General features: G+C 49.0%; 1 protein-coding gene across 2 annotated transcripts in view; it reads right to left on the minus strand.

The window, feature by feature from the left end:
• The window catches only part of STAG3 (STAG3 cohesin complex component), a 1,426,160-nt gene that overhangs the window by 156,012 nt on the left and 1,243,111 nt on the right, over positions 1-27,037 (minus strand). For both annotated transcript variants that reach the window (XM_078669437.1, XM_078669436.1), the window contains exon 29: positions 5,678-5,880. In XM_078669437.1, the coding sequence (XP_078525563.1) occupies positions 5,678-5,880 (203 nt within the window). The remainder of the gene's footprint in view (positions 1-5,677; positions 5,881-27,037) is intronic.

The raw sequence follows: 27,037 nt of genomic DNA on the forward strand, positions 1-27,037 counted from the left end.
ACAGGGAATGATTCCAGCATGTGAATCTATTACATTTCTAATAGTGGAGTACCTGGGTTAAATCCATCTTTCTTTTGCTCACCATGCCATCTCAGTTTGGACCCAGCCATAGGCAAATCAGTCTTGACCATGCTCCTTGTTGGAACAGTCCATTATGAACTGCCAAGCCAGGTCCTCTGGATTTAGGCCCAGATCTCTGTACTGGGGTTGAATGTTTGCCATTGTTCAGCATTCCGTCCATAAATTGTTCTTTTTGCAAGAAAGGAGTTACAGCGCTTCGACAGAGAACCTGAGACTCCACTACACCCTGCTTGTTGACATACCACATTACGATTGTATTGTACCTCAAGGTCTTGATGGACCAACCTTCAGGGAAGAAAGTAATTCTTTGAGTGCCAATTGAATCATATGCAGTTCAAGCAGAATCTTTTTTTTGGAGACTAGAAACCCCTAATCTCCAGTTCCTTCAGATGACAGGCTCATACCTTAGGGTGGAGGCATTTGCTACCACAAGGCCAAAGCTGGTGAGGGGTGGAAATACATCTGTCACAAGTTTCTCTTCCACACCCCACCTAGTCATATCCATTGAACCGTCCCTGGAGATCACAATGGTGTCCAACAGATCTCCTTCATGCTGCAACTACTGCCTTCGGAGGCAGTGTGGATTGATAGCCCTTAGGTACCAGAATGCATGCAGAAGGATGTAAGAAGCCAGAAGACCTAGGAGGAGCAAGACCTTCAGAAATGGAATCAAAATAACTTCTGGAAACCTCAGAATCATAACCTTAATGTCCTGGATCCTCGACGTAGGGTGAAAGGCTAGGAGTGATGTGTCCAGTACTACCCCCAATGAACAGGAAGCACTGAGAGTGCTCCAGGTGAGATTTCGGCACATTGGTAGAAAAGGCTAGGTCGAATCGCAAGAATACAGTCACCTATAAGTGGTCCAACGCCAGCTCTGTAGATCCGGCTGTCAGCAGACAGTCGTTCAGGTATGGGAATACCAGGATCCACAACTCACTGAGATGGGTCACTACTGCCATCACCTTTGTAAAGACCAGAGGTGCCCATGTTAAACCAAAGGCGATGACCGCAAACTGGTAGTGAGTGGGGCCTTCAATGAATCGCAGATACGGTTTGTGAGAATGCAGAATTGGTATGTGCAAATTAGTGTCCTGCAAGTCAAGGGACACCATCCAGTTTTCCTCTTTCAGCATCAGAAGAACCGGGCCAGTGATAGCACTTTGACCTTTCCTTGCACAAATAAAAGTTCAAGGACCTGATGTCTACTATTGGATGAAATTTGCCATCCTTTATGAGGTCCATGAACTACAAGAGAATAGCATCCCTGACCAGTCTCTTTTTCTGGCACCAACTTTACTGTGCCTTTCTGCAGAAGGTCTACCACCTCCTGCTTCAAAATATGGAGATATGCTTCAGTTTGATGGGAATCATCTGGTGATGAGCGTTCTAGAAATTTATGGCATGCCCCCTTTCTACAAAGTAGAGGATCCAATGATCCAAAGTTATGGCCTTCCAGGCCTGGAGAAAAAAGGATACCCTGCCTCCAACAGGTCTTGTGTTTTCCAATAAGGGTGCAGTAGAGCAGCTTCTCAGGTGGGGCAGAGGAGGAGGTTGTCGGTTAGACCAGGGGGCCTCTGCCTTTCCATGGCCACTATACTTCCTAAGCAGACGGTTTTAGGGTTGCCAGGGGATGGCGACCTGATAGATTCAACATCTCAAGCTGAGTGGAAGTACTGATGCTATTAGAATTAGTCAGTCCCTGGTGCTCAAGTGGCAGATATTTAGATGGATACATATCTTCATCCACATTGGGTTCATCAAAAGGGTTGTGAACACTTCCTATCAGGGCATGGATAATGTCCCTGTAGATGGAGCCATGTGCCTGCTTCTCCATCTAGGGCTGTTCATCCAGCAAATGTTGAGTCTCCCTCCTGGATTGAAGAGGCATCTCCTTTGACTCAAGAAGAGAATGTGTTGTCTGAGTCTGCAGACTCAGCGCTCATAATGGCGCAGTCAGTATAGGAGGAGCAGGTGCTGGTGACAATGTGTGGAGGAAAAGGTGCTGATGCTTAAGGAAAAGGTTGAGGCAGAAAGTGGGTGAACTGCATTGAGGGAAGCCCCAGTGGCATGAATCCAAATGGCACCCCAATAGTTCCCGTGGCACCAACAAGAGCTGCTGAGGCTGTAGTATACTGGTACCCAAGACACGTACGACATCCCATGAACGAATGATCTGTGTAACGGCGTTTTGCACAAAAAGTAATGATATACGAAGAATTGTCAATAAACATTGGAATCTGGTTGCAGACATTCTTGAGAGCCCTGAGCCACCGATGCATGCCTTCAAGAAGGCGAAAAGCGTAAGGGATCACTTGGTACGATCGCTGCTAGATACTCCACAGGCACCGATTCAAAGTCTATGGAATCTACCAGAGGTGGTAGGCCATTTCAGATGCACCACATGCAAAGCATGTCCCACATGCTGGGAAACCAAGCAAATGGTTCACATCAACCTCACGATAGATCTGAAGTCTTTTACAAACTGCAACACGAGTGGAGTGATTTATGCGATTCTGTGCCCATGCGACCTGATGTACGTCGGACAAACACAACAAAAAGTGAAAAATCGAATATTCCAGCACTGCAGCAGGATCCGCTGCTCAACAGCGGGGGCACCACTAGTGGACCACTTTAAAGACAAAAACCACACCCCAGAATCCATTAGATGGTTGGTACTTGAAAAGATCTCCCTGGGACCACGTGGAGGCAATTTGAACTCCATTCTAAATATCAGGGAATGCAAATGGATGCATAAATTCAAGACTATCACCAGAGGGCTCAATGAACTAGATGCTAACTTTGCCCAAATGGCTGGTTTAAACCCTGAATAAGCATTCTGTATCCTGGATTGTCCCCCACACACCAGATTCATTACAGCATATGGTCTCTGATCAGATTGAATTTCCTCAATACATGTATTTCCACCAGATAGGGGTGGCATTGTGTATGTTTATGCTAATTTTTTGGATGACAATCACAGCTTTATACAGCATGTTAGTTTAACAAAATTGTACTGCATATGTTGTCCGACACCGATAATGCATTATGTGATTCTTCTTCGTTACATGTTAAACTGGGGTCATATCAGAAACACCTCAGAATTACCCGTAAGACCATCCTTATCAATGTGGACATTTTCTCGACTTTTCACCCCCCACAAACCCCCCCCCCCCTTCTAGCAACCAAAGTTTGTACCCACTCCCTTAGCCGGCCACTCGGCTCGTTGTGAGACGCTCCCTTGCTCACGCGTCGCGCGCTGACAGGGCACTCGAACGTGATTGGTCCGTCAGTGACGAGCCCTTTCTCCACAACTAGCACTAAGCGGCTGCACCGCGAGCATCGACAGATGCATCGAGGCAGCTAGGAGTACTGACGGCAGCAGCCTGATTATGAAGAGGTAAGATTTGGAGACCAAGCAGACCCTATGACCATGAACCCTGTGCTGGTAAACGGTTAACGTACCCGTCCTACCGTCCACGGGACTGTAATTTAACCTTCAGTCCCACGCAGCACCTAATGGCGTTCTTTGTTAATTTTTCCAGAACGGCGCACACAGCGCTTTTGGACACAAGGAGCGATCCTTCAAACCACATCCGACACGGTGATGTTTACTCCTCTATGAGGAATACTGTTCAAGTAAGTCCTCCCCAGTGTCTTTTCTATTGGCTTACACTTTCACTTGACAAAGTCTGGGCCCACAGCCTCATATAGTCCTCTGAGACTTCCCCCTTAAATGATGTATTCCAGAAACTACAGGAGCACACCCAGGCCCACTATTTGACGGCACAGATGGCGACCGTCTACTGATGTACGTAAATCTTGTTTCTCTCTTTAACTATATAGACAACTCACCACAGCAATCTAACCTTAGCCTTCGCATTATTTTATAGGCTCTCTAATCACTGTCCTGACAAAGACCCCAACATGAGGCATGAATAACCCTTTAGCGTACATGGGGGTCGAAACGTAGACTACGCCAATCGAACACACCATAGGACTCAAAAGAAAAATTTATTTAAACCTATGTGTGATGTAATTTGGGAACTTCTTCACTAATTCGACTGTCAAGGCGTTCTTTGATTTTAACGCGATGTTCTTAAAAAGTCACACCACCTTTACCCTGTCCCTCACTACTTCTGCACTTCCCTTCCCCTCTTCACAGAGAGCACTCCGAATGTAATGACTCTACAATTACATTGAAGTATTGTTTTTGTATGCACGAGATAGAATTTGTGAAAAAAATACGGAAATAACCTTGCATAAATAAATGCATTTTGAGGTTTGAACATTGTATATTTTCTTCGTTAAAATTTCATTTTCAATTGGTATAAACAAACTTTGTGGTGTATGTCTGTATAAACAATACAGAATTGATTTTGCGTACTAGTTAAACCATAACTCGGACCTACTCTTCTTTGTACTGTCTCATGGACCCAGGTCCCCGAGTTTTCAAGGGCACACCCCTTTATTACTCACACGTAGTATGCAATAGAGCTTAGCTCAAGGTTAATGAGTCTGACCCAAGAGCCTATAACACAGATAAGATTCAAGTCTGGTGTGGCCCACTGGGTTTGTAATAGAGGAGAGTGCTCAGCGTAGGGCCCATGATGCTATAGCCCAGAGGGGAACTCATCATGAGGTCAAGTAAGTCTGCAGCACTGAGAAAGCCCAGCTAGGCATCTGTGACATGTGGGTTCATGAGGCCTTGCTACTATGAAGTACTCAGTTTAGTGTCCAGAAGCATGGGTCAATACATAAGCTGTAATGGTTAAATCCCAGCTTGGTCTCAAATGATTGCAGGTCCCTGGAGCTGTAGTACTGAAGAGATCAGCCCACTCTTGATGAGTGATGGCTCAAGGGCCCAGTACTGGAGAGATCAGCATCTTGTCAGTGAGCATAAAGGACATAATTTTGAAGTACCAGAGAACTTAGCTGGGTTTCAAGGAGTGTGGGTTGCAAGAGCCGTAGTAGTGGAGAGTTGAGCTAGCTTGATGTTGCTAAATGTGGAGCTCATAAGGGAGTAGAGAGGTTAGCTTGGCACCACTGCATGTGCAGGTAATGACATTGTAATACTAAAAACCTACATTTTTTGCTCTCAGGCAATAGTGATAGGGTGTGCTCTGAAGCCAGCATGAATCCATGAAATTACATAACTTGAGAGAACAGCTATTTATTTTAAGCTGAAATGTACATCTATGGTCCACAAGACCTGGATCCCTTTCAGATTTTCAGGATAATCAATGCCTATGTTAAAGAGTTCCATTTTATTCATTTGTCTCATGGATATCCTAAACATCAGGGATGGCTGGAGCCTTCCTGCAAGCTTGTAGGACACCTTTGTTTTAGAGGTTCTAGATCCCAAAAAAGCTAGCTTACAAGACAGAGGTTAGCTTACAAGATAGAGGTTAGCTTCAAATTATTGGACGTGGTGGCCAGGAAATGTGGCATTCTAATGTGGTACCAGTGAAAGACTGTCTTTCTCCCTGTAAATCAAAGGCTCCAAGCAATGTTACCTGTAGTGTTGGAAAATGCAGACCATTCAATATGTCAAATATACAGTGGTAAAGAAACCATGCAAAGTGTCCTAACTCACCACCTATACGTCTTCTTTTGGCAAATGGTATTGGGCCCTTCTTCTGGCGGATCGTGGAGCCTTTGCTGCCTACTCGACTGACTACGGACAAAGTCTCCTCCTCTGTACTCAGTGAGCGTCTGTACGCCAGAAGTGGAATCCAGGGCTCACTCTCCTGCTCTATCGATGGCAGTGATTCGCATGTCTTTTCCAGATACTGTAGGCTGTAGGGGTGAGAAAGGAAATTAATGCAGCCACAGCAAGTAGTGCATGCTAACTTACACCATGCTGGCAAGCTAATTACAACGTTAAAGGAAGCCTAAGCAAGCAGTGGATGTTGGAATTTCACTTCAGGGTGCTGGGACGTTAAGCAGGTTCAATGTGATATCGCATATTCTGAAAAGTTAGTTACTCGAATGGCTCAAAAAAACTAAAGCAAAAAGTGGGTGAAAATTGAACCCAAAGTCAAGGGAACACCAACTGCACAATGAATGCTTAGGGAAGGAAAAGTTTCAGCCTCATCTTAGGATTTTCTAGCTGCATCTCTGAATACCCCTTTTGGTGTTTAGAAGGTGACTGGACTTCAGCAGTGCAGCCATTTTAGTTAGGATGGCAGACTCTGTAAAGCATATCTAAAGATTGTGTTCTCAGCAACTATGAGTGCACTTGATTAGAAAAAGCATGTGTAATCAAATAAGCCACCAAATCACTGGTTTCCAAAATAAATATTCTTTCTGTGCAAGTAGCCAGAAAGAGGTCTCTGCTCTTTTAAAGTGATGTACTCCATAATGATTAGGTGGATTATTTCCAGTTTTCAGTTCTTGATAACTTTTTTCCTTGCCTCCGAAGAAAATAAGATGGACATCGTATTTGCGACATTCTTGCTTCTCCAGTGTTTCTCCCTCAGAAGCAGAATGTAAACACACATCCTTCATGGGCAATCTAGTTTTCTGGGCACTTAACGTCCTTTTTCTTTAGTTGACACAAACTCAATATTTCGTTTTTTACTCAATTCCATTACAATATAAACTCAACAGGCTCATAGCTATTGTTTTTTTTCCATCTACAGGTCAGCTGTTACCTACATGTTCTTTTGGGTTATAAAATCATCAGGCTAAAATTATTCTCCTTTACTATATAAATTGACAAATGACATTCATGGCAATTCAAATTCTTGCTCCCTTCTCTTGCACAATATGGTTGGCAGCCCACTTTTTGGTAGGGAGCCTCAATATGTACGCTGAAATTATGCTGTTGTTTAAAGAATGTCTGGAAACTGCCCCAACATACCCCACAAAGTGGTTTGTCCATTCCAAACTCATAAGTACGATCAAAGTAGGACACCACTGTTCTTTTTGGGCCAAGCTGGTGGAGTCTCTCCTCTTCTTGGGAGGGATGAGGTGAAACTTAAAAGTAGGCGAGTGATGGACTGGCCTAAATGCAAAGGAAACTACCTTCGGTAAGATGGATGCTCTAGTTTGCAGGACTAGTTTGTCTGGGTAGACAAGCAAGTTTCTTACTTTTGGTAACACATTATCTGGTAGAGGCAGGATCTAGCCGCAGACTCCTTATTTTAGAATCCTCCCCAGGCGCTAGACTGGATCCGGAAATGTTTCCCGCAGCACGTCCGAGGGTGTTGCGTGACTCCATATCTATTTCGTCCACCGAATGGGAGGCAAAGAGACCATATAACTCCCTCGTCAACGCGCTGTCAGTTTCTTCCATAACTAGTTTTAGCACTTGAAATGCAGAGCCACATAAGGAAACTGTCTATTGAACAGTGTGCTAAAACAAAAAACACTCATGTGTCAAATAATTACTGAATTCCTAACCATAAGTCAGTATATGAATCTTCTTTTTTAATTTTTTATCACGATGTGAAAGACCAAAACAAACAAATTGAGTCCCAAAAGGACTCAATTCTCAGAGCGGGGAATATTGGAGGGCTGTTAAGGAATCTGCGGTTAGATCCTGTCTCTACCAGATAATGCATTACTGAAGGTAAGTAACTTGTTCATCTGATCGACAAATCTAGCCGCAGATTCTATACTTTAGAATCAAATGCCAAAGTCATACCTTCCCCGGAGGACAGTCTGCGAACTGCAACCAAGCAAAGTCTCTTACTAAGACTAGCCTGGTCCAGAACAAGAGAAAAGGACAGAAATTTATGATAATGTGGATGAGCAGAAACAATCCCTACTATATAAAGTCCCCTAGAAGGGGCTATTTAAACCATGGGACTAACATACCCCTGTCAGTAAGACAAAACTGCTTTAGAAGTTCTCACCTCACTATAACTGTGGACAGAAGCACAGTACCAAAAATTATAAGATAATAAAAACGTGGGAAAAATATTATCCATGACAATAAGACTTTATCCATGACCCTTTGGTTACATACTCCCGTCCGAACAGCATGTTCAAACAAGCGCAATTCATAACAGCTGGCCGTGCCACTGAACAACACCTATAAAAAATATAGGGTCAGGACTGCTCCGTAAACTACACAGAGAAAATCCATCCCCGTCGAGAAAACAAATCTTGATATAAGAAAAGAATTCATGAAAACTTTAGCCTCTAATGATATAGAAGCAGTCCTCCCATAGGAATAAGAACTAGAGATGTGCAAGCACCTCTAGAATATCACACATATAAAAAAGTACACACACAAATATATATATATATATATATATATATATATATATATATATATATATATAGAGAGAGAGAGAGAGAGAGAGAGAGAGACATAGGAGTAAAATAATTAAACTCCTATTGTGTCAACAAGACAACATTTATATTAAAAGATAGATAAGAGACAAATAATCCGCAGGCAAGAGTAACACAACAGTATGTGACTATAGCGGAATCATACCCTTAGAAAAGCAGTATCATCTAACCTGTCAAAGTAATGCAAGTTGCCTAAAAGACCACCATTAATGAATGGTAGTATAAAATCGAAGATATCAAGAACAAAAAGAAATCTTCGAAGTCTAACTAAAAGCAAGTTCTGCACAAGGCCTTGCTTTATGAATAGAGACTGTATACCGATGGACTGGAAAATTATGCGACCACTGAAAAAGACGACCATTAATTTGTCCAACCCTCTAGGAACCACACTTTGCAAAGTGTGACCCCAACTTACAGCTTCTAGAGACAGGAAATAAGGAAAAGAGTTGTCTACCAGCAACCATAGATGGGTAGATGATGAAGGGAATTGACTTCTAAGAGAGCAATCATCCTGAATGTCAGGAATAAAAGTCCTCTATAAAAGGTATAAACGAAGAGGCTCACACGCCTCTTCTATGTCATAAAGCTTTACAAGGTAAGTGTTTGGTTAATAATGTTCTGCATCTAGCAGACAAATCAATCAATGAAGCAAGCAATTTGTAAAGCGCACTACATACCCGTGAGGGTGCTGCTGCTATTGGTCGAAGAGCTAGGTCTTGAGTTGTCTCCTGAAGGTCAGCAGGTCTTCGGTTTGTTGTAGGTAGAGAGGAAGGGTGTTCCAAGTCCTGGCGGCGCGATGGGAGAAGGATCTGGCTCCGGAAGTAGTTCTACGGATGCGTGGGACTGTGACCAGGGCGTGGTCAGCAGAGCGGAGTTTCCTGTTGGGTACGTAGAAGGAGAGCCGATTGTTTAGATAGGCTGGTCCGGTCTTGTGGAGTGCCTTGTGTGCGTGGATCAGGAGCTTGAAGGAGATTCTCCTGTCGACGGGGAGCCAGTGCAAGTTCCTCAGGTGGGGGGTGATGTGGTGGTGGCACGGGACATCGAGGATCAGGCGTGCAGAGGCGTTCTGGATTCTCTGCAGTCTGTTGATGAGCTTGGACGAGGCTCCGGCGTAGAGGGCGTTTCCGTAGTCGAGTCTGCTGCAGACTAGGGCCTGGGTGACTGTTTTCCTTGTGTTTGTCGGGATCCATCTATAGATCTTGCGGAGCATGCGGAGGGTGTTGGAGGAGACTGCGTTGACCTGTTTGGTCATGGTGAGTTTCGAGTCGAGGATGACTCCTAGGTTGCGTGCATGGTCGGTGGGGGCCGGGGGGGTCCCCAGTGACGTGGGCCACCATAAGTCGTCCCATGCTGAGGGGTGGACCCGAGGATGAGGATCTCCGTCTTGTCTGTATTCAGTTTAAGGTGGCTATCCTCCACCCAGTCTGCGACGGCCTTCATTCCCTGGTGGAGGTTAGATTTGGCGGTGAGAGGGTCCTTGGTGAGGGAGAGGATCAGCTGAGTGTCCTTGAGGGACGCCGCAGATCTCGGAGGCATCGGACCTGAACAGGGGGAGGTGGACTCTCTGAGTTCTGCCGGAGAGGAAGGAGGTAGTCCAGTCCAAGGCTTTCTCCCGGATCCCGTCATCTTTGAGTCGCGTACGTAGTGTGCGGTGGCAGACGGTGTCGAAGGCGCCGGAGAGATCCAGGAGGATGAGGGCAGTCGTCTCGCCGTTGTCTAGAAGGATCCTGATGTCGTCTGTGGCGTCAATGAGGGCGGTCTCGGTGCTGTGGTTGCTGCGGAATCCTGATTGGGATGCGTCCAGGATGCTGTTGTCTTTGAGGTGACGGGTGAGCTGGGTGTTAACTATCTTCTCGATGACCTTTGCTGGGAAAGGAAGCAGGGAGATGGGTCGGAAGTTCTTGAGGTTGCTCGGATCCGCCTTGGGTTTCTTGAGTAGGGCGTTGATCTCTGCGTGCTTTCAGTTCTCAGGGAAGGTGGTGGTCTCAAAGGAGAGGTTGATGATTTTGTGCAGGTGGGGTGCGATGGAGTTGCTGGCTTTGTTGAAGATGTGGTGCGGGAGAGGGTCGGAAGGGGATCCGGAGTGGATTGTTCCCATGGTCTTGATTGTTTCCTCGATGCTCACGTTTGCCTAGGTTGTCAGGGTGTCGTGGGCGGTGGGTTGTGGTGGGTCCGGTGAGGTCTGCAGGGGTCATGCGGGGTTTGAAATGGTCATGGATGTCAGTGATTTTCTGGTACAAGAAGGTGGCGAGGGAGTCGCACAGGGCTTGCGATGGTGGGATGTCGTTGGAGAGTTCCTTCACGATGGTGAAGAGCTCCTTGCTGTTGTGTGCGTTGTTGTCGAGGTGGTCTGTGCAGGAGGTCCTTTTGGCGGTCCTGATGAGGTGGTGGTGGTGGTTGCGGATGGCGTCTTTGTGGGCAGCGCAGCTGTCTGGCGTCTTGTCGCTGTGCCATATGTTCTCCAGTTTCCAGCAGGTACGTTTTGAGTCGAGGAGTTCCGGGGTGAACCAGCTGACTCTTTTGCTGGTGTCTCTGCTGGTGGGTTTTTTCAGCGGGGCTACGGTGTTGGCGCAGTCGTTTATCCAGCATTCGAGGGCGAGTGGACCCTTATCGGGGTTGGTGGGGTTAGTCGGAGCGTTGAGTGAGAGGCTTGTCTGTAGTTGTTCTTGGGTGACTTTGCCCCAGTAGTGGCAGGGGGTCTGTAGTGTGTCAGAAGGAGAAGTGGATGCAGTGATGGTCTGTCCAGGTGAGTTCGGAGGCGTGGCTGAAGAGGACGTGGGGGTTTGAGGAGAAGATGGCATCTAGCGTGTGGCCGGCGATGTGGGTCTGCGTCGTGACGAGCTGTTTCAGTCCGAGGTTGGCGAGGTTGTCGATCAGGGTGGAGGAGGATGTAGTCGGTGGAGGTTAGCGCGTGCGTGCTGATGAGGTCGGCGATGGAGTTGCAGAATTGAGGCCGGGGTCCTGGCGGTCTGTAGACGAGGGTGCCTCTTAGGGTGGTCTTCTTGGGGTCCGTGTGGATCTGGAAGTGCATGTGTTCGGTGGTGCTGAGGGTGTCGTTGGTGTTTGTTGAGACCATGATGGTGTTTTTGTGGACGATGGCGATTCCTCCTCCGGCCCTGTTGGTGCAGTCTCTGCGGGTGATGTTGTACCCGTCTGGGATGGCTATGCGATGTCTGGCGAGGAGGCTTCGTTCTTCCAGGTCTCGGTCAGGAAGCGACGTCCGGTGATGCGGTGTCGAGTAGGTCCCAGAGTTCAACGGCGTGTTTGTGTGCGTAACGGGTGTTGATCAGGATGCATCTAAGCTGGTTGGGTTCTGTCGTGGCAAGCGTCTTGGTTCTTTCGCGCCAGGAGAAGCTGCAGTTCCAGCAAGTGAAGGGACCGTGGGTGCGCTTCGGTGCGGCCTTGCAGCAGGTGTGGGTCCTTCCTGGGTTGAGAGCAACAAGGGTGTTGGTGTCGTAGCAGAGGCGGCGGTCCTCGTGGCTGCTGCAGGGGCCAGGGGTTCTGGCGCTGGGCGCGGTCCAGGCGCGGACGGGCGCAGATGGAGGATAGGGGGCCTCCGGTTGGTGACTGCTCACGAGTAGGTCACAAGGTTGAGAGAGCGAATCTCCTAGGGTTAAGCTCAGGTCAAAGGGGGTTAAAGTTAGCACACAAAGTGCACCCACAGCAGCACAGGGGCAGCAGGGTGCTATTTTGGCGTTGGTGGCCGGTTGTTCAAACACTGCAGGCTCGGGGACGAAGATCTTCTGGAGGCGACCACCGATTGGAGAGGTAAGTTGGGATGTCATGGGATGACGGGACACTGTTGGTTGGGCCTCCCAAGTCCGTGGGGCGTCAGGTGCAGGGGTGTCTTTTGGCATCCGGATTTTCTTACCAGCTCGGGTCGTGGTTGGTGGGATCCTCCAGAAAGGGGCTGCAGGTGTCATCAGGAGACTTGAGGTAGGTCAGGGATCACCAGATCCCAGGTCAGGATCGCCAGGGAGACCTCCACTTGGTGTTGGGCCACTCAAACTCGGACCATGGGCATCTGGTGCAGACTTGCGGAATTGGCCAGAGTCCAAGTTTGGTGGTGAGCAAATCTGGTGCTCACGGGAGACAAAGTCTTGTTGGGGAAGGCAGGGCAGGTCCTTCAGGTTCTGAGGGGCTGCTGGCTGCAGGACACAATGGGATTCCATTGGAGGAAGTCTGGGTCGGGACAGGCTGGTAGGGCTGGGGCCAAGTCAGTTGGTGTCCTCCTCCTCTTCCTTCAGCATGGCTCTTCGGTCCTTCATCTTATTTCTTCTTGTCTGAGGAGGCAAGGTTTGGGGTTGCCCCTAAATTCCAGATGTAGGGGTATTTCAGGTAGATACAGGTTGGGACCAATGGGTCACTTCCTTGGGGTGGGCTTATGCCCCCCTCCAGTGGGAGGGGAGTATAAGCCTCACTCTGGTTGGCTGGGTCCCCCCCATCTTCAAGATGGCGGGGACTGAGAGTTGTGCTTCACCTCGCCTCCCCCACCTGAGGGCTGGGGTTGGCAAAGGTGGGCACACCTCTCCTCTTGGTTTTTCGCTAAATCTCCCGCCCAAAATGGGGGTCAGAACTGGGGGGGAGCCAGCTGCTGGGAGCAGCAAGTCAGAACTGGGGGGAGTCAGCTGCTGGGAGCAACAAATGGTTGGGTCAGCTCACAAAGGCGGCAAGCCTTTGAAGCTTCACCTTCAAGGACCCTGCCCATCCGGGGGAGGAGGCTTGTCACACCTCTGCCCACGATGTGCTTTGTTTCCGGACCCCGAGAGCTGGAGGCTCTGGACCCAGGGGTCCAGAAACATGTCTCAGGGTGGCAGCTGGGCGGCCGCCAGTCAGCCAGGACAGTAGTTAGTAAGTTTTTCAGGGAGTATCTCTAAGATGCCCTCTGAAAGCATTTTTCATTAAGTCCCACACTGGAATCAGTGTGGGTTTAATGTGCTGAGAAGTTTGATACCAAACTTCCCAGATTTCAGTAAAGCCATTATGGTGCTGTGGAGTTCATAATGACAAACTCCCAGACCATATACTCTTTATGGCTTTACGACACTTACAATGTCTAAGAATAGACTTAGACACTGTAGGGGTAAATGGCTCATGAAAATGAAATGAAAATGATTTTTGTAAAGCGCACATAGCTGCCCTGAGGCGTCCAAGCGCTGAGATTACTGCTGAGACTTAGGTTGCTTTGACAGAAGGATAGCTGTCCGAATACTGATTGTTGAACAGGAGCGTTTTCAGCTGTTTGCGAAATGAGATGAGATCGGGGTTGGACCTTAGATGCTGGGGAAGAGCATTCCACATCTTGGCCACATTATGGGAAAAAGAGCGGCCTCCAGTGGCCAAATTGGCATGGGTTGAGCGCAGCTGTCTGGCAGGATGGTAAGGCGTAATAAGGGGTTGGTTGATTACTGGGCCTAAAGACCAAAAGGCCTGATGCGCAATACAGAGGGATTTAAAACTGACTCTTTCCCTAACGGGGAGCCAATGTAGTCTCCTTAGGCCAGGCTTTATTGATGATCTGCGGGCGATTTGTAAAAGGGTCTGGGCGGCGCAGTTTTGTATCAGTTGTAGTTTGCGCAGAGTGAAGTCCGGGGCTCCCAAGTATAGGGCATTCCCGAAATCCAGCCGGGATTGGATCAGGCCCAGAACCACGGTCTTTCTTGCTTCGAAGGGGAGTAGAGGGAGGATCTTTCTGATGACTCTGAGGATGCCGAAACAGGTGGCAGATAGTCTTATTGCCTTATTGCCTGCTGGTCAAATGACAGGGACCTAGCCAGCCAGATACCAAGGCTCTTGATGGTATCTTTAGGGGCCGGGGCAGGTCCCAAGCAGGGTGGCCAGAGAGCATCGATGGAAGATGGTGCAAGCCGACCCAGGAGCATAAGCTCAGTCTTGTCTCCGTTGAGTTTGAGACAAGACTTGGTCATCCAGCTCTTGACCATCTCCAAACAGCCTGCAAGATCCACACCCACTAAGGAGCCCCCTTCCTGCGCCAGAGAGACCACCAGCTGAGTATCGTCCGCGTAGGTAATGATCTTGATACCATACGGACGGACGATCTCAGCCAGCGGCCTCATATAGACGTTAAATAACGTCGGGCTCAACGATGATCCCTGCGGGACTCCACAGCCCAGAGGCTTACTGGTGGAGGTGGCATTGCCCTCGTATACCTGGAAGGATCGGTCGTTCAGGTAAGACCTGAACCACTCCAGGGCTTTGTCGGATATTCCAGAATCCAGGAGACGCTGCAAAAGGATGCCGTGGTTTACGGTATCAAATGCAGCGCTCAGATCGAGGAGGATCACTGCCACCGATCCTCCTCGATCTAAGATCTACCTGGACTCCTCTGTGACAGCCAGTAATGCAGTCTCGGTTCCATGCTTGGGCCGGAAGCCTGTCTGGGAGGGATCGAGCAGCTGGTTTTCTTCGAGAAAGGTCATTAATAGTCCATTTATGTATTTCTCCAAATTTTTGACTGCCCAGGGCAGCAGGGAGATCTGTAACCTCACCAGTGGCATAATACACCCAGCTAGAGGAATGGCTGACCTATGCCATAGGCAGTGGGTTGTAGGCATGGCACACAGGGATGTGTGCCATGTCGACTCATCACTTTTCTCTGCACCAAAACACTCTGTAATGCCAATGTGGGTGTTAAGGTACATGACCTCTGAGGGTGTCACAATAAGTGCTGCATCCCTTAGAGGCCTTCCCTGGTCACAGGGCACTTGGTACCTAAGGAACCTTTTACAAGGGACTTACATGAGGCCAAAGAGGTGCCAATTTTGGGGTACACTGTACAGCTTTAGGGAAAGAACATAAGTCCTGGGTACCTAGTTAGCAGGGACCCAGGGTACACTCAGTTAAGTGAGACTACCATTGCATAAGCTAAGCAAACACTGCTCAACAGCATACAAACAATACTCCAAATAGAGTATAGTATATACAATAAGGCTATCACTCTTGAACCTGAACTCTTCTACAGAGTAAATCAAACTTAAGACCTGCAACAGGGCTAAAATAAAAAAATGCAATACAAATTAAACACTGAGAAACTGTAACCAACAGAGTCCAGCACTCCTGCAGTTAGCAGAATAATCAAGAAAAACATTTATCATGGAACATATCTTCTGTAATCCCAACTACCTGGGATAAAAACACCAGGTATAAAATTAACCTCTGCGGGGCATGGCCTGGGAGCGCTTGGAGTAGGACATGCTCTGTTGTGGCTCGGGACTCCCGTGGTCTTCCATAAGCTATTAAAAGCATTGGATCCTGCACAACGCAGTTCGGACATCGTGGAGGCACCTGTGCACTTTCCAGGGGGACCAGAGTGCGCTGGAGGACCTGGGGAGTGCTATTTCGGGGCCACCGTGCTGTAATTGGCCTCAGTGGAGCAGTCGGCAGCACCATCTTGGCCCCTGCAGGACATCCCTGACCTTGTTGGGTGCATACACTGAGATGGGATTGCGCTGGACCCTCTGTGCCCTAGAGGGGGGGGGGTGACACCTATGATAGGCACCCCCCCACCCCCTACGCCCAGAGTAGCGATCCACCCCCTCTGAGGGTGTCAGCCCGGGAGAGCTGCCACCTTGAAAGCTATGGAGCCCGTTGCTGTGTATCAGGACACCCCGCTGTACGCACCACCAGGTTGCTTCTGATAGTCGCCGGGTGCTCCGGAGTGTACCAGACTATGCTTTCCCCTGCCTTCTGGCCCACTGAATGGAGAATCCATCGCGTGTGGCTGGAGGCTGAGCGTCGGCCCGGCCTGCAAACGCTGTGAACCGCCTGGACCCCTACCAGTGAGTTGATCATTGGCTGGAGTGGGCTGAGAACAGGTCCCTGTTGTTCCCTGATTGGGGCCCCCAGACACACAGCCCAGTGCCTGCTCGGTGCCTGAGAGCACAATAAACTCCGACCACAAATCGGCAGTTTCTCCACCCTGGCTCTGTGTGCGGTGGCCACCCTGTCCTGGGGCCCTGTTTGCTGGTGGTTTGGCCTTGCCGACAGGGCATATGTGCATGGATGAGAGATCCCCCTCTCGCACTTGCTAGTGACAGCGGACGGGCCCCTTCTGGACGCAAGCCCACCCTTCACTGCATCTACTCCTCCCTCTCTTATAGATTCATAGTCCCTGCCTTGCCTGGAACGGCACGGTGGGGCGGGAGTGCGCACTGGGCCTGCTGGGGTGAGTGAGGTCCTAAAGTCTGTACATATGAGATTGCTTTGCCCGTGGACTGAACTGCACTGGGGGATGCTGCAATGGCCTGCACTACCTATCCTTCTGTAGCCTGGTGTGCTTGCCTATCCTCCCAAATCCTGCCTAGATATTGGAGGCACTGGATCGTCCCCTAGTTCTGCTCCTTTGAGGGGACTTTCTTGAGAGCAGAAGGGGGAGGGGTTTGACCACGACCTCCCTGAAGATGTGCTAAGCTCTGGACTCTCCTTCACATGGCCCCCAGGCCAGGTGCATCACCCCTAGAATCCTCCTTTATGACCTCAACACCTAAACCTGTCCTGTGAGTTCCTTGGCTGGCTGATTTAACGGTTTCCCTTGGGGCGCCTCCTTACTGGATTACCGTTTTGCCATAAGTGAAGCCTACTGGGTCACTGACCTCCTTTAAGCCCCCTGAGCTGCAGTCCTTGTGAGAACCTTCTTAGTTATTTGCATCCCTATCTACACTACGAATGGTTGTCATGCCCTGTGCCAGGGCAACGAAGGACACACCTATTGGGCCTACAAGAGACAACCCAGTCACCTCGCTCTGGAACAAAACTCCTGCACCGGACTCTGCCTCCACCACCCCGCTGCCCCATAGTATGGAGGGAGACACATCATCGGTGCTCATATCTCAAGCCTACATGGACTGCTTCCAGTAGGAAATTTACTGCGAAATTGGATACCTCAAAACGGACTTCAAGTCCTGCTTAAAAGATATCCGCCGCAGGGTCACTGATCTGGGAGGTCGATGCTCGCTCTGAGGATCAAGAAATGCTTTGGCAGAGGGTGTCGACATTGGACGAGCAACACATCGAGCTCCAAACGAAGCAGGTGGACCTTGAAAATCTGAGCCGTCGGAACATATGCATCAAAGGGGTGCCGAAGGGGGCAGAAGTTGTGATGTGATATGGCTTTCACTGTCGAGCTTCGCATGATTTGCAGTGATGATGATGCCTCCGGCGTTGCATAGGGCCCACCGTGTGGCGCCTTCTAGAGGCAATCAGAGCCTGCCCCGGACATTCCGACACCAGTCCATTTCTTTGTTGAATAGGAGGCCATCCTGAGAGCAGCGCAGAGTAAAACGGACCTGGAGTACTGCGGCTATTCTGTTCATCTGTTCCAGGTCCTAACCTTTACCCTTCGCTGGGGGCCATCATTTTGTTATGTTCACCTGGGAGGGCAAGAGACGATCTATCTACTCCTTGGCCGAAGCTAAACAACTTCTTGAGCTACAGGCAGACCCGCGGGATGGCACACTACTGCCTCATTGACTTCCCTCCAGGGAATCCCTGCGGCCTGTCTGGTCTCTGGTACTGCCCGCCACACTGAAAAGGCCCACAAGGCACCAAAAGGAACATAATCCAACACCTCTGTGATAAGGACAAGATGCCTTCCTGAGCTCTCTGGACCACGGGCTCTCTATAATTTTATATTACCTTCTGTTGTGGCGTCAGACGGATGTTATCGCCTGGAACCTGCCTTGTTGGAGGGTCCCCGCCCTGTGACACTACCTGTGGGTGTTGGAGTAATGTGCTCACAAGTCACTCACTTGGACTCCCACCTGGCAGCGGACGTGCACTGGTTTGTTCTGCTCTCTCTGACTGTGGTGGAAACCCAACAGACCTCAAGAACTTCAGGTCCATCTCTCTGCTTCAATTTGCAGCCAAAGTCATCGAAAAGGCCGTCAAAACAGCCAGCTAGCAAACTTCATCGAAGCCAATCTCCCAGTCCGGATTCTGCAGCCACCATAGCACCGAGACTGCCCAACTCGCCGCCACCAACATCTGCTCCTTCCTCGAACAGAGCTAAACGGCAGCCCTCATCCTCCTGAACATCTCGGCCGCCTTCGACACTGTCTCCCACCGCACACTATCCACCAACTCCATGAAGTCGCTATCTGCAGAAAGGCACTTGGCCGGATATGCTAATTTCTCACAGGCAGAACTCAGCGGATCAGACTCCTGCCCTACCTCTCGGAACCAACAGAGACCAGATTCTGATTGCCCCAGGTCTCCTCCCTCATCAATATCTAGATGAGTCCCCTCGCAACCATTGTCAGAAACCACGGGCTTAACATCTTCTCCTACGCCGACACCCAGCTCATCCTCTCCCTTGCCAAAGAACCCAACATCACCAGGTACAGCTTCCAAGAAGGGATGAAAACCGTCACCACTTGGATGAAGAAAAGCGGCCTGAAACTCAACTCATAGAAAACAGTAGTCCTCATCCTTGGCTCCACCCTCTCCGCATGAAATGACACCTGATGGCCCCCAGCCCTCGGAACACCCCCACCCCCATGTGCCATGCACAAAACCACGGCATCATACTAGACTCATCGCTCACAATGAATCCCCAGATCAACGCTGTGTCCTCGGCCTCCTTCAACACCCTCCACATACTTAAAGACTTTCAGATGGATCCCACCCGAATCCAGAAAAACGGTCATGCACACCCTCATCAGTAGCACACTGGACAACAGCAACGCTCTGTGTGCCGGAATCAACAAGAAACTACTTTGCAAACTCCAGACCGTCCAAAACGCCTCAGCCAGACTGATCCTGGAGATCCCCCGTCATAACCACATCACCCAACACCTCCGCAATCCCCACTGGCTCCCCATCGAAAGAAGAATAACCTTCAAGCTCCTCACGCATACAAGGACATCCACAACATTGGACCAGCATACCTGTACAACTACCTCTTCTTCCACGCACCCAAGAGACGCCCCCGATCAGCAGACCCCTCTATGGCCACCGTCCCATGCATCTAAAAGACCAGAACAGGAGGAAAATCCTTCTCCTACCTCACAGTCAAGACCTGGAACAAACTCCCCCTCGACCTCAGCAAGGCACCACACTGCTCCAGTTCGGGAAGGACTTCAAGACCTGGCTCTCTGGATGACCCCAGCAGTCAACAAAGCTGCCCCCTTATCTCCCCTCCCCCAGCACCATGAGACCCTTGCGGGTGAGTACCTGCGCTTTACCAACCCCTGATTGATTGATGGATCAGGAACCCCTGGCTTGTGTGCGCATTGGGCCTTTTGAGATTGCAGTTTTGGTCCCAGCTGGCTGCAGGAGTCTGGGACATGCAGACAACACCATGGATCTACGGTCTCCCCTGTCCCATGACAAGATGCTTATTCCGTGACTCGATGTTTGCACTCTGCTGCTGGACACCCCCCCCCTCGATTCACACCTTTGGAGAGTGCCGACTTTGTTGTGTCTGACACATGTGTGTGCTGGTCATTACAGGACTTGAATGGAGTTGTTAGGCCCCATTGACCTTATGTAGTTTGTAGCTCTTTTGCAATTTTTTGTTTGTTTAAGGACGACTATTCTGAATGGGAATGCCCCTACACTGCCTCTCTATATGCTCAAAAGGTATCTGATTGTTTATGTGAGTCCCTTCCTCTGCCAGGCCCAGACACCTCCCAGAGTTCCTGATAGGACCCGGTTGTTGATTCTACCTTGGTCTGAGACCTGCGCTCCCGAGTAGAGATTTTGCCCTGCTGGGCTGTATTCATACTTTCCTCTGGCATAACCTTCACCTATATTTGGTGCCTTAGCTACGCCCACACCCCTCTCCCCCGCAACAGCCACCTCTTGACACACCAAATTACTCTCCCTTAAGGGACAACAAGCCCGCGCATGCTTCAACTGAAATAACCTTCACATTTTAACACGCATGCCACCACTAGAACAGTGGAGTGACCATTATGTGCAAGGTAGGCTTCTGCACACGAGTAGTTAAAACAGTGCGTGATTTCAATGGCCGCTATGTGAAACGGTTTTAAAGCTTTATGGCCCTAATCAAGCACAAAACCTCGTTCTTACCGCATGACCAACTGGCATCCGTGGAGGGTGATACTGTTATGGATGGAGACTTAAACTTGGTTTGGGACCTGCGGCTGGATCATACCACCTCCTCCTTTCAGGGCGCTGGGGCAATTTCTGCAGCGCTCAAGACAGATATCGTAGATATGGGCTTGGTAGATGCTTCGAAGTATAGGCACCTTGACACATGTGACTTCTTTCTATACATCTTATTCTAGAATAGATTACCTATATCTCACCCACTACCTCCTCAGAGAACTGGAAAATGTCACGATCTCTGACATTGCCATACTGGATCACACACATGTTGAAGTTGTTTGGAGCTGGGACGGAAGCTATTGCCAGACTCGGCCTCGTTGGTGATTCCACCGTACCTCCTCTGAGATCCAGTAGACAAGGCAAAAATCTGAAAGGGGATTAACGACTATTTTGAGCTCAACTATCTGCCAGGAACTTCAGGTCACACTCTCTGGGATGGTTTTAAAGACACTCTCAGGGAAGTCATCTCCTCCATTGCAATCGCCCGTGCTTGAAAATCCTGAACAGTGGAAACAGGCTTAACCTTAGAGATCAAAACGTTTGAGCGTCTTGACCAGTCTACACCCTCCAGACGCAACAAATGACAGCTGGCCGTACTGCGAGGCAAGTTGCACACCCACAGAACGAACAAAGTTTCAACACAAGCAAGGCTCTTTCTGCTTTGTTCGTTCTCGCACCCACAGAACGAACAAAGCAGAAAGAGCCTTGCTTGTGTTGAAACAACGTTACTAGGAGGAGGGAGATAAGGTGGGAGCCTTCCTAGCACATAAACTATGACAACAGCAGGCCTGCACACATATAGCTAAGATTAAGACCAACACCGGCGCAGGGCCACTACTGAACAGGCAACGCAACAGGTCTTTTATGATTTTTATCAAGCTCTTTATTCAGAGGACAAGGCTTATTGCGCGCTCACAGACTATCTTAGCTGTTGCACCTGGGACCTTACTGACCCAGCCCATGCTGAAATCCTGTAGGACCCTATTGCTCTTGCTGAATTGCAGCAGGTTCTAAAAGACCTTCTTTAGATAAAATGCCTGGACCTGATGGGCTTCCGGTCGCATTCTATCAAGCCTTTCTTCCTCTCATCCTGGACCGCCTCCTAGGGCTATTTAATACATTCTCCTCTGAATCTGGCCTTACCCAGACGATGGCCGTGGTGGAGATTGCCCTCATCCCTAAGCCTGGCAAGGACCCTTCTCTGTGTGCATCCTTTCACCCAATTGCACTTTGAAACACAGATGCTAAACTCTATACCAATATCTTGGCAAATCGCCTGGAACCAAATTCCATCATACCTCTCCCCTCCTGAAGACCCTCCACTGGCTCCCCGTTCGGGAACGCGCCTTGTTCAAATTAGGCTGCATGGCGTTTCAGGCCAGGACTGGCCTGGCCCCTCTCTTTATATCTTCAGCCATCAAATCTTACGTCCCTGGCAGAGACCTTCATTCCTCGGCCCAACATCTTTTAGCAGTCCCTCGCTACAGGAAAAAAAAACAGGGCGGCTCCAAATTTTCTACCCTCGCCCCCATGTTCTGGAATTCCCTTCCCTTCCACCTTGGGTCTCTCACCCAGTATTCCATTTTCCGCAAATCACTGAAAACATTTTTATTCACTCAGGCCTTTCTGTCTTAAACCTTTGTCCCCCTCTTCAGCTTATGTCTTAGCGATTGACTCTGCCTCGTAGGCTGTTGCTATCTCAGCGCCAAGAAACCGCTCAGGTGTATGTTGCGCTTAACAAATATTTTAAACTTAAACTTAAACCATAGCTCCCTGGTCTAATTGATCCTGACCAGGTTGGCTTCATCCGTAACCGGCAAGGGTCAGATTACATCCGTCGGATTGCCCATTTAGTGGAGAAATCTCACTGCTCTGCTATCCCCTCCTGCCTTCTCTCGCTTGACACGGAGAAGGCTTTTGACCAGGTCAGCTGGCCATTACTTAGATCGATACTTATGAAAATTGGACATAACATGATATCCCTTATCATGGCTTCCTATCATGCCCCCACCGCTGTCATCTGAGTTAATGGTCTTCATAAAAGGTCAATATGCCTAATGAGAGGTACTCGGCAGGGAAGCCCCTGTTCGCCTCTATTGTCTGCCTTAGCAGTAGAACCCCTAGCTATCACCATCCGTCAGACAGATTCCATAATTGGCATCCACTTCGGCAGTCGAGCACATAAATTGAGTATGTTTGCAGGCTATCTTCTGCTTAAGCTCACTTAATCCACATCCTCTCTCCCAAAGGTGGTCCTTGCTCTGACAGCCTATGAGCGAGTTTCCAGCTTCAGGGTCAACATGTCCAAGTCCAAGCATTAAATCTCACAATATCCAAAAAGGATCTCCCAGCCATACAGGCTCTTGCCCCTTTTCAGTGGGCCGCACATAATATCCGATACCTAGACGTCTCAAGCTGACTCCTACCCTTTCAACTTGGAAGAGAGCAAATTGGGCACTATATCGAAAATCTATATTGGGTGACCTTCATAAATGGCGGCCCTTGCATATGTCTTGGCTTGGACGGCTTAACGCCGTCAATGAAGTCTATCCTTCTGAGGATCCTATACTTGCTCAAAACACTCCCAACCATGTCAGGATATATTCTACCTCCAGTGGGATCTGGTGTGTCCCAATCTCTTGGTATACTACTGGGCAGCGCACCTTTGCTTCATATCCGAGTGGGTGGTGAGGGAGCGCGAGAAGTACTGATTCTATATGGATTGAGCTGTCGCTTGCAGACCTCTATGGGACCGTGCTTGGCTACCTAAACATACGTTATGGAGTGCCTACCTTGCAACCCCTACCAGGACTGTCCTTGAGATCGGGGACAAGATTGCGCATAAACATGGCCTTACCCCTTGGAGCGCAACCCGGAGTTCACTCCAGCCCTAGAACCTGGTTCATTCCATAGTTGGGAAGCAGGAGCTTGTTGCACATTCCATGATCTGTTCGGCGGCCCCTCTATCAAAACATTCAATCACTGTAAGCAGGAATTCTGCATTCCCAAAACAGCTCGCCTGCAATACCGCCAATTGCGCCACTGGGCACTACAACCGTTGAACACTCAGGGAGCGACCCCTTTTGAAGCACTAGTCCGGGCCTATGATGGCACGAGAGGTCTGATCTCCCGCACCTACCAAGTTCCTCAACATGCTTACATACATATCAAGCACAATGGCATTCAGACACTACTGAGGGTATCTCACTGAAACAGTGGGAGACACTCTGGCGAGATATCCCCAAAATACGGTGCAGAATACCGCAACGTGAGACAGCATACAAATTAATCACACAGTGGTACTATACACCGTCCCACCTTCGCACTATCACACTGCATCTGATCTTTGCTGGCGCTGTAATACAACCACAGGCAATTTTGAACACATTTGGTGGTCATGCTCAGTTATATCCACTTACAGGAGATACATTCTGAGGCACATCAAGGGTGTGCTGGGCTTTCCCCAACCTGCCTCTTACATTACCATTATCTTGGGTATACGACCTATGTTACTTGAGGATATGACACACACACAGATTGGCGCCTTGCAGGTCACTTGTTGGGTGCTGCTAAAAAAACATATCGCTCTTCTCTGTGGCTTTATGGTTCACTTGCTTGTGGCACATTATACCAGGGAGGTTTTGACCCCTAGAATTGCACACACACTAAATTTACCCAGACCTTGCGACCTTTGATCGATTATTTTGCGCGTTTGGAATACACTTGATTCAACCCCCAAACTTAAGGCACTCCAACTCTTCGATTGAATTAAACTAGGCTAAATGGGGTGTGACCCTGGTGAGTTAGATATGTCTTTTGCTCCATAATCGCCTGCCCCCTCCCTCCCTCGTACACCACCCTACCCCCATACACCCCTATCTCTCCATGTTGAAATGGGGCCACCCTGACCTTTCACACATCTAGCCATTTTTACCGTTTTTTTCTGTTTGTACTTTACTATTTTGCCCTAATTGCAAAGTCTATGCCAGATTTTTTTAAACAGCTTAGCTAACCTATGACCCTTCTTGCCAAATTTGTGGGATAGCTTGTTGCCCTATTTTTTTCCTGATAACAGTGACTATATTTTTCTGTGTTCTTACTTGCAAAGTGACTGATGTCACTATATCCAAACAAGTCTCATGTTTTGATCACTCCGTTGATCTGTGAAAATGCTTTTCAATAAAAAGATCAAAAGATTACAAGTAACAAAAAAGATTGACCCCTGCTCTACGCAGAACACTATCCATGACACACCAGATGACACATATTACTCAGTCATGTAGATACCCCTCTACGAAAGACTGAAAACCAAACTCAAGTTTACAAAAGTAACTCTAGTGGACTTATAAGATCTACCAGCTCTGATGTATCTTAAAATGGAATCACCCTTTACACCGAATAAATGGACATCAAACAGCATATCTTTTAGGCCCTCTTGCACAGGTTCCAAAAACCCAGACTGCGCAGAGCAACTGAATCAGGGTTGTCCATACTACATTTGATGGTGAATCTCGATGCCAAGTCGCGGCCGCTGCAGGTAAGAGCGGTGGGCCAGCTTTTGGAGGGGGTGTTTCGAGAAACAACCACGAGGCGAAATTAATTATTTATTTAATTTTCACTTGTGGTCATCTCTCAAAATTCCCCCCTAGCGGCCCAACCGCTCTTATCTGCAACAGCCGTGGCTGTTGATGCCTCCTGGCCAACTTGCACCACCTGCAATAGCTCATTTCTTGCTTCTCTGGCAGAGAAGGTAGCCTCCATGTCACAGAGTCTCAATAAAGCATGACAAAATATGCCCATAACGTATGTAGTGTTTAAAGACCTCAAAGCTGAGCTTACAGAAGAGAATACATTCCTTCCACAGCCCTTGCCTGATAGAACCAAGGTGAAGTGCATTAGGGTTCGAAGAAGCTGCAGCTGCTTAAACCACTAGCCCTTTTGTAGTGGGATGTCGCAGGAGACCAAGAGGGGCTCCAGGTGCAGGTAGATACCTATGGGACACGGCCCAGTCAACTGAAGCTCCCGTCACAGGTTTAGCCCAAGCTCCTAATAACAGGTCAAATAGAGACTCATTAAAAGGGAGCACAGGCTCCACTCCAGTCTCAACCTGATGTAGAATATTCACGAAAGGATCCGTGGACAACTCCCCTTAGGGAAATTGGCAATCCAACACCACAGCTGCCCTTTTCAATATTTCAGCCAAAGAAGAACTTTTCTCTGTTGCCATACCCTTTGGAGAAAGTAAATCTGAACCTGGAGAGGACTCTAATCCACTAACCTCCCCCAGCTCATTCAGCCAATTTTCCTCCACAGGAGGTCGGACAGCATTATACAAAGGGTTTTGACCCTCAATATTCTCTTCTAAAGTTGTCAAACTGTGTATTACCGCAGGAAAAACAGACAAGGGCTGAATAACACCATGAGAAGAGTCATCCAAAGAAGACTCTACTGTCGGCAATGCACCCGGTGCCGTTGTGTCATCGTCTCGGCATCGGAGATATGATGAAGTTTGGCATACATTGGTGGCGACAACGTCACTGGCTGATTGGACTCTGAAGCAACTGAGTCAGCGCAGTCTACTTCAATGACTAAGTAGACACCGAAGGTGAGAATCCTGAAGGGTTGTGCATTGGTGCCGTCTCAAATCCAATAACGGATTCAGATGGCCCAACTGTCACCAAAGGCGAACTCGCCTGTGAGAATCCAGTCAGGACACCTCCTACCTCCTTGGGGCCAAGGGGCACACCAGAGGGAGATTGCCCAAAACCTTTTGCAGGGAAAAATAATATTCCCGCATTTCGGGGTAAGTCACCCCGGCTCCAAGATATTTAGAGAGGCGCGGGATACACTTATAAATGCTCCTCAACCGACAGTTGGGGGACGACATCATACTTACGTTTTTACCATTGTGTTCTCGGATCCTCCTTGATGTTGACAGTGGCAACCTCTCACCTGAATGACTCCTCGACCGGTCCCTGGTCTTCGGTGAGTAGTGACCACACAGCGGTTACTCAGAAAAGTGCGCTGCCAGGAATTTCATAGGGTGCTCTTTCAATGCCTTTGGTCGAAGACGTTGGCAGGATCCGCAGTCCTCGGAGTCGTGATGTTCTCGAGGCACTATCACAAAACCCACAGGGTTTAATCCCGGATGGCATGGCTTGAAAAAGCACATTTTTCTCTCGATAAGATGTCGGGAGTGGCCTAAGGCGTCAAGATGGCGGACGCACTCTAAGAGTGCTGGGGATACGCCTTGCATCTGCCGCCAACAGCGGCTACTCACCTCTCTCATCTGCCCACGAAGCCTTCCTACATCACTGGCTCAGCTCCGGTACCTTTCCTGGGCGGATCGGGGCTCCGGGGGGGGGCTCTCCTTGAACCGTCGGCCTCAGATCTACAAAATGGCGAACCCGCTGGTGCCCCGATCCCGGGCCTGACGACCTCCCTTCAGTGGGGCGACGACGGTGTCTTGGGCCCATCTGCTCTCCCCCAACGTCTGGAAGAGCATGACGGTGAGCAGTCGGCACGGGAGCCCTCCCGGCTGTGCTGGCTGCAGACGCTGTGT

This window comes from Lissotriton helveticus, chromosome 12 (genome assembly GCF_964261635.1).
Source record: "Lissotriton helveticus chromosome 12, aLisHel1.1, whole genome shotgun sequence".
NCBI classification, from domain to species: Eukaryota; Metazoa; Chordata; class Amphibia; order Caudata; family Salamandridae; genus Lissotriton; species Lissotriton helveticus.